Source organism: Tursiops truncatus, chromosome 1 (genome assembly GCF_011762595.2).
Source record: "Tursiops truncatus isolate mTurTru1 chromosome 1, mTurTru1.mat.Y, whole genome shotgun sequence".
Classification (NCBI taxonomy): Eukaryota; Metazoa; Chordata; class Mammalia; order Artiodactyla; family Delphinidae; genus Tursiops; species Tursiops truncatus.
In genome coordinates this window covers 42945227-42959225 of record NC_047034.1, presented here as the reverse complement: position 1 = coordinate 42959225, position 13999 = coordinate 42945227, and the positions used below count along the sequence as shown (strand labels likewise).

The 13999-nt window shown below is 37.3% G+C and overlaps 1 protein-coding gene across 5 annotated transcripts in view; it reads right to left on the bottom strand.

Moving 5' to 3' along the window:
• Nucleotides 1-13999, bottom strand: part of KCNK2 (potassium two pore domain channel subfamily K member 2) — a 221894-nt gene that overhangs the window by 102461 nt on the left and 105434 nt on the right. For all 5 annotated transcript variants that reach the window (XM_019918636.3, XM_073803350.1, XM_019918637.3 and 2 more), the window contains exon 3: nucleotides 3460-3577. In XM_019918636.3, the coding sequence (XP_019774195.2) occupies nucleotides 3460-3577 (118 nt within the window). The remainder of the gene's footprint in view (nucleotides 1-3459; nucleotides 3578-13999) is intronic.

The following is a 13999-nucleotide window of genomic DNA, read 5'->3' as shown; positions in this document are numbered from 1 at the left end:
TTTGTTATTATTCCATTATTTCTTCATTGTAAGTTTTATCTCCCAAATTTGATTGCAAACAAGGACTGTGTTCTTATTTCCTTTTATTCTCCCAGCAGTGGCAAAAGTAGCATAGATCCAACAGGAGCTACGTTGACTTAATGATTTACATGGTTCTAAAGATGAATCCCTTCAACTACAAACAACAATTTTAGATGACCTGTAATTCCTAAACAGACCATATTCTCTCTTACCCCTAATCTTTCCCACATGAACTCCTGATGCCTGGAATGTTCCCATTCTACCTTTATTCATCTGGGAAATTCCTAATTCTTTTTCCAATCTCAAATAGGACATTTATCAAGGAAAGGGAAGTATTCCTTGCTCCTTTTTTACCCACCCACCTACCCCAGTATCTATGTACAATGTCACTCCTATACATTCCCACTGAATGCTCTTAAGCCATAGGACCTGGCATACTATATTGTAAATGACTGTCTGCCCACGGGCCTCCCTGACTGGTCTGTGTGCCACCCAGGCTCAAGTAATTTATCTTTTATCTTTATAGTAGCAGACTGATCATGTTGTATTATTTTTTGAGTAAGTAAATGAACAAACAAAAGAGTTAGTAATGAAGCCTGTTTAAAGAGCTAAGAATTTAGTGTAATGTTATCAATTTAGTGTTATGTAATTTCCAACGAGGTACACTTCATATCATTTAGAATCCCCATTTGTTTTTAATTCCAAAAATAATTATTAAGCACCCACTACGTGTCAGGCACTGGGGATACAGAAAAGACTCAAACACATAAAAATCCCAGAACTTGCATCTTATTAGGTGCGATAAGCAGTGGGGTATGGTGTTTGCTCTGAATGAGCTGGAATCCAGAGAATATTTCTGAGCAGAAGGTTTCTTTCTACATGGATGCTGGCACTGAGATGATGCTGGTTTGGACCAAAATGGTGGCAGTTTGAATGGTGAGCAGTAGTTAAATTATAGATCTACTTTAAAGGCAGAGCCGACAGGACTCACTGATGAACTGGAAGCAAGGAATAAGAAAAGAATAGTCAGGAATGGATGTTAGTCTGTGCAACTGTGAAATGGAATTTGTGAAGGGCTTGGAAGGGTGTGATTTTGAAAACAGTGTGTAGATATATGAAGAGATTCTCTAAAATTAGTTCTTAAATTTTAATATTCTACTTTGTATAACTGAACTTCTCTTGGGCATATTTCTAATGAATAATAAGGGTCACTTTGGCTTCTTAGACAAATTGTTAACACTGAGTAGAAAAATCTGGGACAGTTCAGCCAATGCAGCTCCATGAAGCACTGCCTGTATCAGGCACCCTACAAGAGCAACTGCAACTTTTTCTCCCAGACTGTCTCAAGTTCTATTTTTTAAACAACAGTGTAGCTTAGTGCTAGAGGTTACAATTTCTATGATTTCTATAAACCACTTCAAAGATCATACAATTATTATCATTAGCAATATTAATAATTACACTTTGAATTTTATTAAATAATGACTGGATATCTCTCAAATGGAGACTTATGAAAGAGGCCAAAATTTGTACCTCACCCTAGACCATAATCTAGTCCAAGGTCCTAGGAGATGGCCTTGACCTAGAAGTAGAAGACCATGGAGTAAATGTCGGTGACCTAGAATGACTTAATCCACCGAAGACTGAGATAGAACAGTAAGAGATTTGGGCTGTCAGGCTGCTACCTAAACAACCTAAATAATCAGCTACTGTGCTTAATGGCTATAATTTGGGGGTAAGGCTGGTAATAACGGTTTATTTTTTTCATGTGTTGAAGTATATGTCTGCAAAACTTACTGAATTTGGGATTCAAAAAATGAGACTGTTTATAAACATAGGATGCAACACTAAGTCTGTATAATGACTAAGTCTCTTGGAGAATAATTTAGTGGTGGTCATGATGAGTTATAACGTGGACATTTGAGTTCTCATTGGGCAGAAACAAACCATTCTCACTCAGTCTGTGAGCTTTTTTTTCCTTCCAGACTCTAAGAAGTTTACACAATAAACAGTTATTTCCATAGTAGAAATGGCCAAGATGTCTAAGCTCCAAAGTTAACCTGTTATTATGGTTAAATATCAAGGTTGCCATTCTTCCAGATTTTCGCAGCCACACAACTTTTGACCTAGCTGATGGAGATGTAAGAGTAAACACAGCTCTTTGACTTCTTAACAAAGGCAAAAATCAACATGCTAAGGTATTTATTTCACTGGCAAGTGTTCCAGCACAAAGAGGCATTACAGTGGATTCACATAATGACAGGACACTACAAATTCCTCTCAAAGGAAAATTCTAAGCAAGAGTTCATCCATAAATTGTCCATGTTCACTTATTTAGGACTTTGATATAAGGTACTCATTTGAAAACTGTATACACTTCATAATCTATCAATGACATCGAAGAATAAAATTAAAACTTTTAGAATCGTAATTCACACACCCAAATCGGAGGTCAAGCCCATGAGAGGAAATCTCATCCCAAGCATGTGTGGAAGGGGAGAATTCCCTTTGCACACATATTTTGTTCATAATTGTGATGAGTCAATTTCCTTCTCTTTATTGAAAATTATGCTTTAAACCCACCTCCTTCCATGAAACAAGCAGCTGTAATTCCTCCCAATCCTCACGGCATGGCAAGCATGGCTTTCACTATGGGGTCTGCATTTATATCCTCTGGATATCTCTTGGGCACTGAAGGACTAACTAACAGAAGAGAAGTCATCTACTTGTACCCATTCTGCTGCCTAGTGGGTGCTGAGTGGATGCACAGTCAATCCCCAAAAAAGAGACCGTGTTCCACTGTGACCCTTTTTAGCAGTATGACACACAACATGATTAAAAGATAAAAGGTCAAGGGCTTAAACTTTCATTTTTTTGTAATCTTAGTATTTCAGTGTTAATTTTTTATACATTTGTGTTATTAGAAAAACATAATGCATGAAAAAGGCCTGAAATAATCATAATAGACAAGTATATAAAAATAGGAACAATCTGTTCAAATGCAGAGTTAAATTTTACAAGTTGAAGAACGTGATATCAAATAAGAACTTCATGAAAAGAATGTCAAAATTGTACTCAAATCATTTCTTTCTGTACTAAAGAATCAAAGATGCAGGAAATTTTTAAACTACTTGTCCCCCCCAAAAAAATCACCATTTCAAGCTATTTCCTGATGTTCTTATCCTTTAGTCAAATGACTCAAATGAACTGCTCTCGAGTTTCATATGGATTTTAAACAACTCAGTATTCTGAAACAATAACTCATTTCCATCATTCCTTTGTTCAAACCTTTAAACTCTCTTTTCAAAATCAATTTACTGAAATCTAGTTTTCTACCTTAAGTAGACCATTTTGACCAACTGTAAAAAAAATTCAAACAAGTGAATTTTAGCTCACAAGCTGTACCAAAATTAAAAAACAAAATAAGTTGTCTCCTACCTATGGTTGTAATAACAGTGCCAGCAAAGAAGAAGGAACTTCCCAAATCCCAGTGACTGATTTGATTGGAGGTGTTTCCTAAAGGTATAATCCCTGCATTTATTGCTGCCACTATTTGCTGCAAGTTTAAAAAGAAATTTATCAGTACACATGAATCACATGGAGGCATCAAACAGTATATATTCCACCCCAGACGACCAATTAGACAAAGAGCATCAATTCTGAGGTTTGCTTTTCCATTTAAAGTATACAATAGAGGTTAAAACTTTACACTAAAGAATTCAATACATTAAATTATAAGAAAACTATATTTGATATCGAATGAATGAATCTGCACAAAGCTTATCATATTGTGTTATGATATGCATTCATATCATCATCCAGTACCATATTTAGCAACTTATTTGAATTAACCACTAAATATAGCAATACTTTTTAGTATGCACCACAGAGTTAAAATATCAGATTGCAAACTACAATTTAAATACTATATAATAGCTTCATCAGAAAAACGAGTATTTCCAAAGTGCTAGTCATTTTGAATGGTAAGCATAGGTATCCAAGCCTGGGTTGTGTACAGCAGTAGAGAGTATAATATCAGTAAGGTCCAACAAAACAGGCTAAAATGACAAGGAACAGACAACAGCACTTCATCATCAAGCTTGGGTCGGTTCATTTATATCGAGATTCTTAGAATCTCTACAGAGTTTTAAAAATTCTACGACAATGAGTATCATCAATGACCTGTAGATGACAGTCAACAATATTCATATAGGAACACTAGAATCTGGATGCTGCCTTGAGTAGTACTGGGAGACAGACAGCAAGATGAGATTATAATCCCTTCTCAATCATCAGATGTTAGGGAGGGAAGAGGGAGCTCCAGAAACACAAACATAGGAGAGAATAAGTTAGGAGAAATTGTGTAGTAAAAGAGAGACATATCGATGGTGGCAAAAGACATTTCTGTTGGAAATACAGTTTTTAAATCTTTATCACTTAATTTCCAGATTTTAAAATTGGAAGGACCTTCATTTGACAGGCAAGGAAATGAAAGACCAAGAAAGGTAAAGTGACTTGTTTAAAGTTATATAGTTTATTAGCAAATGGACAAAAACTACACTGTGAAAATGGAGGCACTATCTGAAGTTAATGACATGTAAATGACATGTAAGTTAAGGACAGTAACTATCTGAAGTTACTGTCAGATGTAAAAGAACAGGTAATCCGGAGCTGAAATGCAATATAAAATCTTGTCTGACTCGTCTTAAACTACAAATTGCAACTTCAATAGTTAATTGAATTGTAATGTTTTTATTTACTTTAACAATGATATATATTCATTATTTTAAAAACTTAGGAAAATACAGCAAGGCACAAAGAGGATAATAAAAATTTTTCATCATTCCAGAATTCAGAGACGACAACCACTGTTAATGTATTAAGGTATCTACTCCTGGCATTCTGCTACACATTTTACATAACTGGATTTATGAACTATATGAAATGTATTCTCTATTTTTATTTAATCTTATTCTATATGCGGTTTTCCTTGTCATTACCATATTTACTTAATCATTGCCCAACATGTAGACATAAATGCTGTTCTAAAATTTGTCTTATTATAATAAGTGCTGCTATGAACACATTTGCATATAAATATTTTTTCATTTCTGAATATTTTTGTGGGAGAGATTGCTAGAAATAAATTTGCCACATTGAAGATTATGAATATCTTAAAGCACTTGATGTATAGTAGCAACTAGCTATCCAAGAAGGTTGTTACAGTTTATAGTTGCCCCCCAGCAATTTACAAATGCTTAGCAATACTACTTACCTCTGATATTAATGTCTTATCCTTACTGAACTGATAAGAATTGTTTACATTTATGTATCCTTTAGTGAGTGAAGTTGAACACTAATGTTTCCTTTATATTAAATGCACACGAATACGCATATATACACATATATGCACAACACACAATGAAGCTGGTTTTGAGATAACTGATTATCTGACTCTCTACTGTAAATATAATATCAGATAAGGCAGGTCTCCCTGATTATCCTTCTTTGAAAAATGTTTTTTTGCAGTTACTAACCTATTATTCTTGCATAAACTTAGGAATCAAGTAGTTAAATTTTATAGAAATTTTCATTTTCACAGGTTTAATATATTTCTGTTGTTTGGATATATGTGAAATCTATAAATTAATTAAGAAAAATGAGCACTATTATAATAGTGAAACTTCCCATCGAAGAACATGGTGTGAATCTCCATTTACTGAGTCTCCTTTCATATTCTGAAATAGACCATTTTTTGTTATACTCCACATAGGACTGTAAGGTTATTTTTAGATATTTTACTTTTTTTCCATTTTATATTATAACTGGTTATTGCTGTTGTATACACAAGCATATATTGCCCACTTTTTGAGCCAGCAACTTTCAAATTTTTTTTATCTCAGAACCACTTTACGGTCTCAAAAATTATTGTAGACATCAAGGAGCATTGGAATGTGAGTTATAACTATTGATATTTATATTGTTGAATTTCTAACTTTCAAAATGTTTTGATTAATTCACGTAAAAATTACAATAAGCCCATTATATGGTAAAATAAGTTAACATACTTTTATGAAAAATAATTATGTTTTCCAAGGCAAAAATTTAGTGAGAAGAGAGGCATTGTTTTAGAATTTTATAAATCTCTTAAATGCCAGGCTTAAAAGAAAACAGATTCTAATATACGCTTCTGCAACCAATCTGGAAAACAGTATGGCGAGTCCTCAAAAAATTAAAAACAGAACTACCATACAATCCAGCAACTCCCCTTCTTGTTATTTATCCAAATAACATGAAAAACATTAATTCAAAAGATATGCACCCCTATGTTCAGTGCTATATTATTTACAATAGCCAAGACATGGAAGCAACCTAAGGATCCACCAATAGATGGATACATATATAATGGAATATTGCTCAGCCATCAAAAAGGATGAAATCTTGCCATTTGTAACATGAATGGACCTAAAGGGTATTATGTTAAGTGAAATACGTCAGACAGAAAAAGACAAAAACCATATGATTTCACTTATATATGAAGTCTAAAAAACAAAACAAACAAAGCAAAACATAAGCTCATAGATACAGAGAACAAACTAGTGGTTGTCAGAGGGGAAAGGGCAGGCAGCTGGGTGAAATAAATAGAGGAGATTCAGAGTACAAACTTCCTCATCAAATAAATAAGTCACAGGAATGTGATACATGGCAAAAGGAATATAGTCAATAACACTGTAATCATTTTGTATGGTACAGAAGGTTACTAGGTTTATCATGATGATTATTCTGTCATGTATTTAAATGTTGAATCACTATATTGTATACCTGAAAATAACATAATACTGTATGTCAACTGTACTTTAATTAAAAAGTATATTTTTATATTTTATAGACATTTCTTCAACACATTCATTTATTCAAAACAATATTTATCAATTTTTTATGGTGCTACACAATGGGAAAACAACAGAGAAGTGAAAACATGGGTGGTATAGATGAGAAAAGATAAGGCATGTCTTTAGAGTCCACCCAATTAAGTAAAATTATTTTATTTAGTAGAAGCAAGCTAATTCCTCCAACAATTGACCTAATAGCCTCCATAGCTAGCATCATCATTTTAGCCTATCCTTTTGCTTGTCAGTGATGAGGTTCAGCATTATCCAGACATTTGGATAAGTTCCACAAATTATTTAAACCCGAAAGAAGCAAATGTAGACTTAGAGACAGTAATGTCTGGCAGTGTGTGGGTTGTAAACAGTTATCACAGAGCTGTGATTATTGCAACAGAGGCTTGAGATGGAACCAGGAAAATGTCAAATCACTATGAGAATGAGTCTACCGTGAGGTCCTTTAACTGGAAGATTCTTGTAAATTTATATTTTTAAAGAGGATTATTTATTTATCTATCTATCTATCTATTTATTTATTTGGCTGTGTTGGGTCTTTGTTGCTGTGTGCAGGTTTTTCTCTAGTTGTGGAGAGCGGGGGCTACTCTTCATTGTGGTGCGCGGGCTTCTCATTGCGGTGGCTTCTCTTGTTGTGGAGCACGGGCTCTAGGCACACAGGCTTCAGTAGCTGAGACACGTGGTCTCAGCAGTTGTGGCTCACGGGCTCTAGAGCACAGGCTCAGTGGTTGTGGCACACGGGCTTAGTTGCTCCGCAGCATGTGGGATCTTCCCGGACCAGGGCTCGAACCTGTGTCCCATGCATTGGCAAGTGGATTCTTAACCACTGCATCACGAGGGAAGCCCTATTTTATATTTTTGTATGAGGTCCCCTGGTCAACATCCACAGGAAATTGGATGCCCTTGACAAGTGCACTGACAGATCTAAGAGTCCCTACAATTTCAACGTCAATTCAGGCCATCAGAGCACTTAAAAAATGTCTTCATGAGAACTGTTTCTGTATGTGCCATATTATGTGATTAAAGTAACAATCACTTCATCTGTAATAAAAATTCACCTTTCCACTAACTAACTTTTGTGGACAATCAAGTCATGTTCACGATTTATGAATATGTTGAATTTTTTAGGTTAGGGTAAAGAGAATGCAGGATCCTAGGCATTTAATCCCGAAGTACTGATTAAGGGAGGACTTCCAAATTTAACATACAAGAGAAATAGTACAAAATACCCTTGATTGGATTCACACTCAATTTTTGCTTTTCAGTTAATTGACAATCATAGAATGTGCATTAAGGAAAGGCAATTGCACACACGATTCTAGTCAAGAATAGGAGCTTAAACTTAAGAAATAGAGCTCTGAAAGGCTTATAGTCCTAGAGAGGATAAAGGATAAATTACTCATAAAAGTAATTATAAAAAATCTTGGGTTTTCATGACAATGATGCCTTTAGAATCAAAGTTCACTGAGTTCTAATGTGAAGTTGTGTATTCTTGAATTGTAAGAAGTTTCTGTCTCAATGTCTTCTGGTGTTTTGGAACTATATCGAGCTTTAACACCGAACAACAATAAGACACACTTATTTGTAATTGTGAGAGACTAGTATACCCTTGGAACTCAAGGCAATCAATGACAATCATGAAAATGTTCCTGTGTGTCCAATGCCTAGGAACAACTTTAGCATGTGTTATAAAGTACTTGACTAGCTATTTTTTCATTGAAGGAAGAGATATTATAAAGTAAGTAACCCCGGGGTTAGGCCTGAAGAATATATTATTTTCAGTGTAGGTTATATTGTGGATCTTAAAATACAAGTTCTGATTTCACGTTTTTTTTTCCCTTTGCTCAGATGCTCAGATGTTCATGTTCACCAGAACAATACAGACTGTTCTGAATGCCTTCCATGAATTCCTCCTCGTTAACATCATAACCAAGATTTCATTAAAATATGCTATCATACCTATAATCCTAAAAGTAGGGTCACATTAATAATTCGAAAATTTTAAGTGATATAAGAATTCTAAACTGCAGGTACAAGGCACTGGCATCTAACTGGGCTACATCAAAGATGTATGTGTAACTGGTTCAGTGACAACTTCTTTTAACTGGATATTTAAGACTGATCTCATTTCTTCTCCTCTGAAAAAGGACCTTATTCCAAATAACTTGATACAGTAGCTAAATCCAATTATAATTATACTGATATCTGTATAATTATACAGTTCCTCAAAGGGGAACAAGTATTCTCTTGACAAATTTCTGTAAGACACAATTTTGTATCTTTTTTGGTCACTATTTCCTTGTGGAAGAACTAATTTCATCCTGAGTGGAGGCGAGCCTTTAGGAAAGAAGTCAAATCACACATTCACAACACTGCATCTGACCATTTCAACCATATAAACAAGACTATCTTGACTTGAAGAATGCATAATAAGGAAAGCAAAATAATGATGCTCTTATTGGCAAATGACTTTGGGGGAAGATGTTATGTAGGTATCATTGCTATTTATTGTTACACCACAAAAAATCATCATCAACCATCAATAATATGCAGCAATGTTTGAGGACCGTTGCTAAAGGCTGCAGGATCCTTACGCATCTTTGCCTTAACCTTCTGGCTATGCAGCAACATCATGATTACTTAATGCCAGATGATGTGAACTGCTCTGAAAAGCGCTGCTAATAAAACCAGAGAGTATTTCAAGATGGCCCTTACTCTTACAGGCTCAGAATCCAAATACAGCACTGGGAGATCCTAGGCAACCTCGATCGGCATATTTGAATCAATGAGTCGTCACATTTGTTTATCCATTTCCTAGGTGCTTTTCAGAAAATCTTTATTAGCCAAACATATTTGTCTTAAATGTTATTTATAGACACCTTTTGCATAAGCAGCTTCTCTTCTAATGTCAGTGACATATTGTATCCTAATCACTGGGGCTGCTTCTTGGGCCATTACACATATTAAATTAAGTTCAGCCAAGAAGTAGCATTACAGGGCCTCATTGCAAACTTACATAAAAAGGCGGCCCATAACATCCTTTGTACCACTGAGAAAAAGTCCCCAGAAACCAAAACCATCTTCTTCACATTTGTGTCCTTTCTTGGTATTCTGGAGACTAAAGCAGTGCCATAGGCTTCCTTGCATGAGATAATATTTCTGTCAAATATATCCATCAGAGCATCAACTGGGCCTGTTGACAATCTAACGAGGAAGCAAACAACTTCCTAAACACATACCACCCCACAAAAATATTCCAGTAGCAGCTCTCAGCTAATGATAATACTGGTTGAACCATGTAAAACAGCCAATATCCCAGCACTTTTTGGCCTATAAAATAGCAATTCCATAGTAGCATACAAGAGAATGGTATTCATGTTTTCATTAACACTGTAAAAACATGCTAACTTTCACTAAGTTGTTAACACTTATTACTGCAGAATTAAAGTTAATACGAGGAGGACCTTCAAGATGGCGGAGGAGTAAGACGTGGAGATCAATTTCCTCCCAACAAATACATCAAAAATACATCTGCATGGGGAACAACTCCTACAGAACACCTACTGAACGCTGACAGAAGACCTCAGACCTCCCAAAAGGCAAGAAACTCCCCACGTACCTTGGTAGGGCAAAAGAAAAAAGAAAAAACAGGGACAAAAGAATAGGGATGGGGGCTTCCCTGGTGGCGCAGTGGTTGAAAGTCTGCCTGCCGATGCAGGGGACACGGGTTCGTGCCCCGGTCCGGGAGGATCCCACATGCCGCGGAGCGGCTGGGCCCGTGAGCCACGGCCGCTGAGCCTGCACGTCCGGAGCCTGTGCTCCGCAACGGGAGAGGCCACAACAGTGACAGGCCCGCATACCGCAAAACAAAAAAAATAAAAATAATAATAGGGATGGGACCTGCACCTCTGGGAGGGAGCTGTGAAGGAGGAAAAGTTTCCACACGCTAGGAAGCCCCTTCACTGGCGGAGACGGGCGGTGGCGGGGGGAAACTTCAGAGCCACGGAGGAGAGCGCAACAACAGGGGTGCAGAGGGCAAAGCAGAGAGATTCCCGCAGAGAGGATCGGTGCCAACCAGCATTCACCAGCCTGAGAGGCCTGTCTGCTCACCAGCTGGGGGCTGGGAGGTGAGGCTCAGGCTTTGGAGATCAGAGCCCAGGGAAAGACTGGGGTTGGATGGGTGAACACAGCCTGAAGGGGGCTAGTGTGCCACAGCTAGCCAGGAGGGAGTCCAGGAAAAGTCCGGACATGCCTAAGAGGCAAGAGACCATTGTTTTGGGGTGCGTGAAGAGTGGGGATTCAGAGCACCGCCTAAATGAGCTCCAGAGACAGGCGCGAGCCGCAGCTATCAGCGCAGACACCAGAGACGGGCATGAGACGCTAAGGCTGCTGCTGCAGCCACCAAGAAGCCTATGTGCCAGCACAGGTCACTATCCCCACACTCTCCCGGGAGCCTGTGCAGCCCACCCCTGCCAGGGTCCCGTGATCCAGGGACAACTTCCCCGGGAAAACACATGGCAGACCTCAGGTTGTTGCAACGTCACGCTGGCCTCTGTGGCCGCAGGCTCACCCTGCATTCCGTACCCCTCCCTTCCCCGGCCTGAGTGAGCCAGAGTCCCCTAATAAGCTGCGCCTTAAACCCCCTCCGTTCTGGGCGAAGAACAGATGCCAGAGGGCGATCTACATGCAGAGGCAGGGCCAAATCCAAAGCTGAGCCCCAGGAGATGTACAAACAAAGAAGACAAAGGGAAATTTCTCTTTGCAGCCTCAGGAACAGTGGATTAAATCTCCACAATCAACTTGATGTTCCCTGCACCTGTGGAATACCTGAATAGACAACGAATCATGCCAAAATTGCTGCGGTGGACTTTGGGAGCAACTGTAGACTTGGGATTTGCTGTATGTGACTGACTACTTTCGATTTTTATATTAACCTTAGTATAGTTTCTTTTGTTTTGTTTCGTTTTTGTTTGTTTGTTTTTGTGGTACGCGGGCCTCTCACTGTTGTGGCCTCTCCCGTCGCGGAGCACAGGACCAGCGGCCATGGCTCACGGGCCCAGCCGCTCCACGGCATGTGGGATCCTCCTGGACCAGGGCACCAACCCATGTCCCCAGCATCGGCAGGCAGACTCTCAACCACTGTGCCACCAGGCTTTTAGTGCTTCTTATCATTGCTGTATTTGCTTATTGGTTTAGTTGCTCTCTTCTGTTTTTTTTAATTACTTTTACATTTTTTTATTTAAATGGTTTTTAATATTTAAATAACTTTATTTACCTAATTTTATTTTATATATTTATTTTTCTTTCTTTCTTTTTCTCCATTTTCTCCTGAGCTGTGTAGCCACAAATTCTTTTCAAGTGCACATGGAACATTCCACAGGAGGGTTCACACACTAGGCCACAAAACAAGCCTCAGTATATTTAAGAAAACTGAAATTATACCAAGTATCTTTTCTGACTACAATGCTATGAGACTAGATATCAATTACAGGAAAAAAACTGTAAAAAATACAAACACATGGAGGCTAAACAATACACTACTAAATAACCAAGAGATCACTGAAGAAATCAAAGAGGAAATCAAAAAATACCTAGAAACAAATGACAGTGAAAACACGATGACCCAAAACCTATGGGATGCAGGAAAAGCAGTTCTAAGAGGGAAGTTTATAGCAATACAATCATACCTCAAGAAACAAGAAACATTGCAAATAAACAACCGAAATTTACATCTCAAGCAATTAGACACAGAAGAACAAAAAAACCCCAAACTTAGCAGAAGAAATCATAAAGATCAGAAATAAATGAAAAAGAAAGGAAGGAAATGATAGCAAAGATCAATAATGCTAAAAGCTGGTTCTATGAGAAGAAAAACAAAATTGATAGACCATTAGCCAGACTCACCAAGAAAAAAAAGAAGACTCAAATCAACAGAATGAGAAATGAAAAAGGAGAAGTAACAACTGACACTGCAGAAATACAAATGCTCATGAGAGACTACTACAAGCGACTATATGCCAATAAAATGGACAACGTGGAAGAAATGGACAAATTCTTAGAAAAGCACAACCTTCTGAGACTGAGCCAGGAAGAAATAGAAAATATAAACAGACCAATCACAAGCACTGAAATTGAGACTGTGATCAAAAATCTTCCAACAAACAAAAGCCCAGGACAAGATGGTTTCACAGGTGAATTCTATCGAACATTTAGAGAAGAGCTAACACCTATCCTTCTCAAACTCTTTCAAAATATAGCAGAGAGAGGAACACTCCCCAACTCATTCTACAAGGCTACCATCACCCTGATACAAAAACCAGACAAAGATGTCACAAGGAAAGAAAACTTCAGGCCAATATCACTGATGAACATAGATGCAAAAATCCTCAACAAAATACTAGCAAACAGAATCCAAAAGCATATTAAAAGGATCATACACCATGATCAAGTGGGGTTTATCCCAGGAATGCAAGGATTCTTCAATATATGCAAATCAATCAATGTGATACACCATATTAACAAATTGAAGGATAAACATCATATGATCATCTTAATAGATGCAGAAAAAGCTTTTGACAAAATTCAACACCCATTTATGATAAAAACCCTCCAGAAAGCAGGCATAGAGGAAACTTACCTCAACATAATAAAGGCCATATATGACAAACCCACAGCCAACATTGTTCTCAATGGTGAAAAACTGAAACCATTTCCTCTAAGATCAGGAACAAGACAAGATTGTCCACTCTCATCGCTATTATTCAACATAGTTTTGGAAGTTTTAGGCACAGCAATCAGAGAAGAAAAAGAAATAAAAGGAACACAAATTGGAAAAGAAGAAGTAAAGCTGTCACTGTTTGCAGATGACATGATACTGTACAAGGAGAATCCTAAAGATGCTACCAGAAAACTATTTGAGCTAATCAATGAAGTTGGTAAAGTAGCAGGGAACAAAATTAATGCACAGAAATCTCCTGCATTCCTATACACTAATGATGAAAAATCTGAAAGAGAAATTAAGGAAACACTCCCATTTACCATTGCAACAAAAAAGAGTAAAATACCTAGGCTTAAAC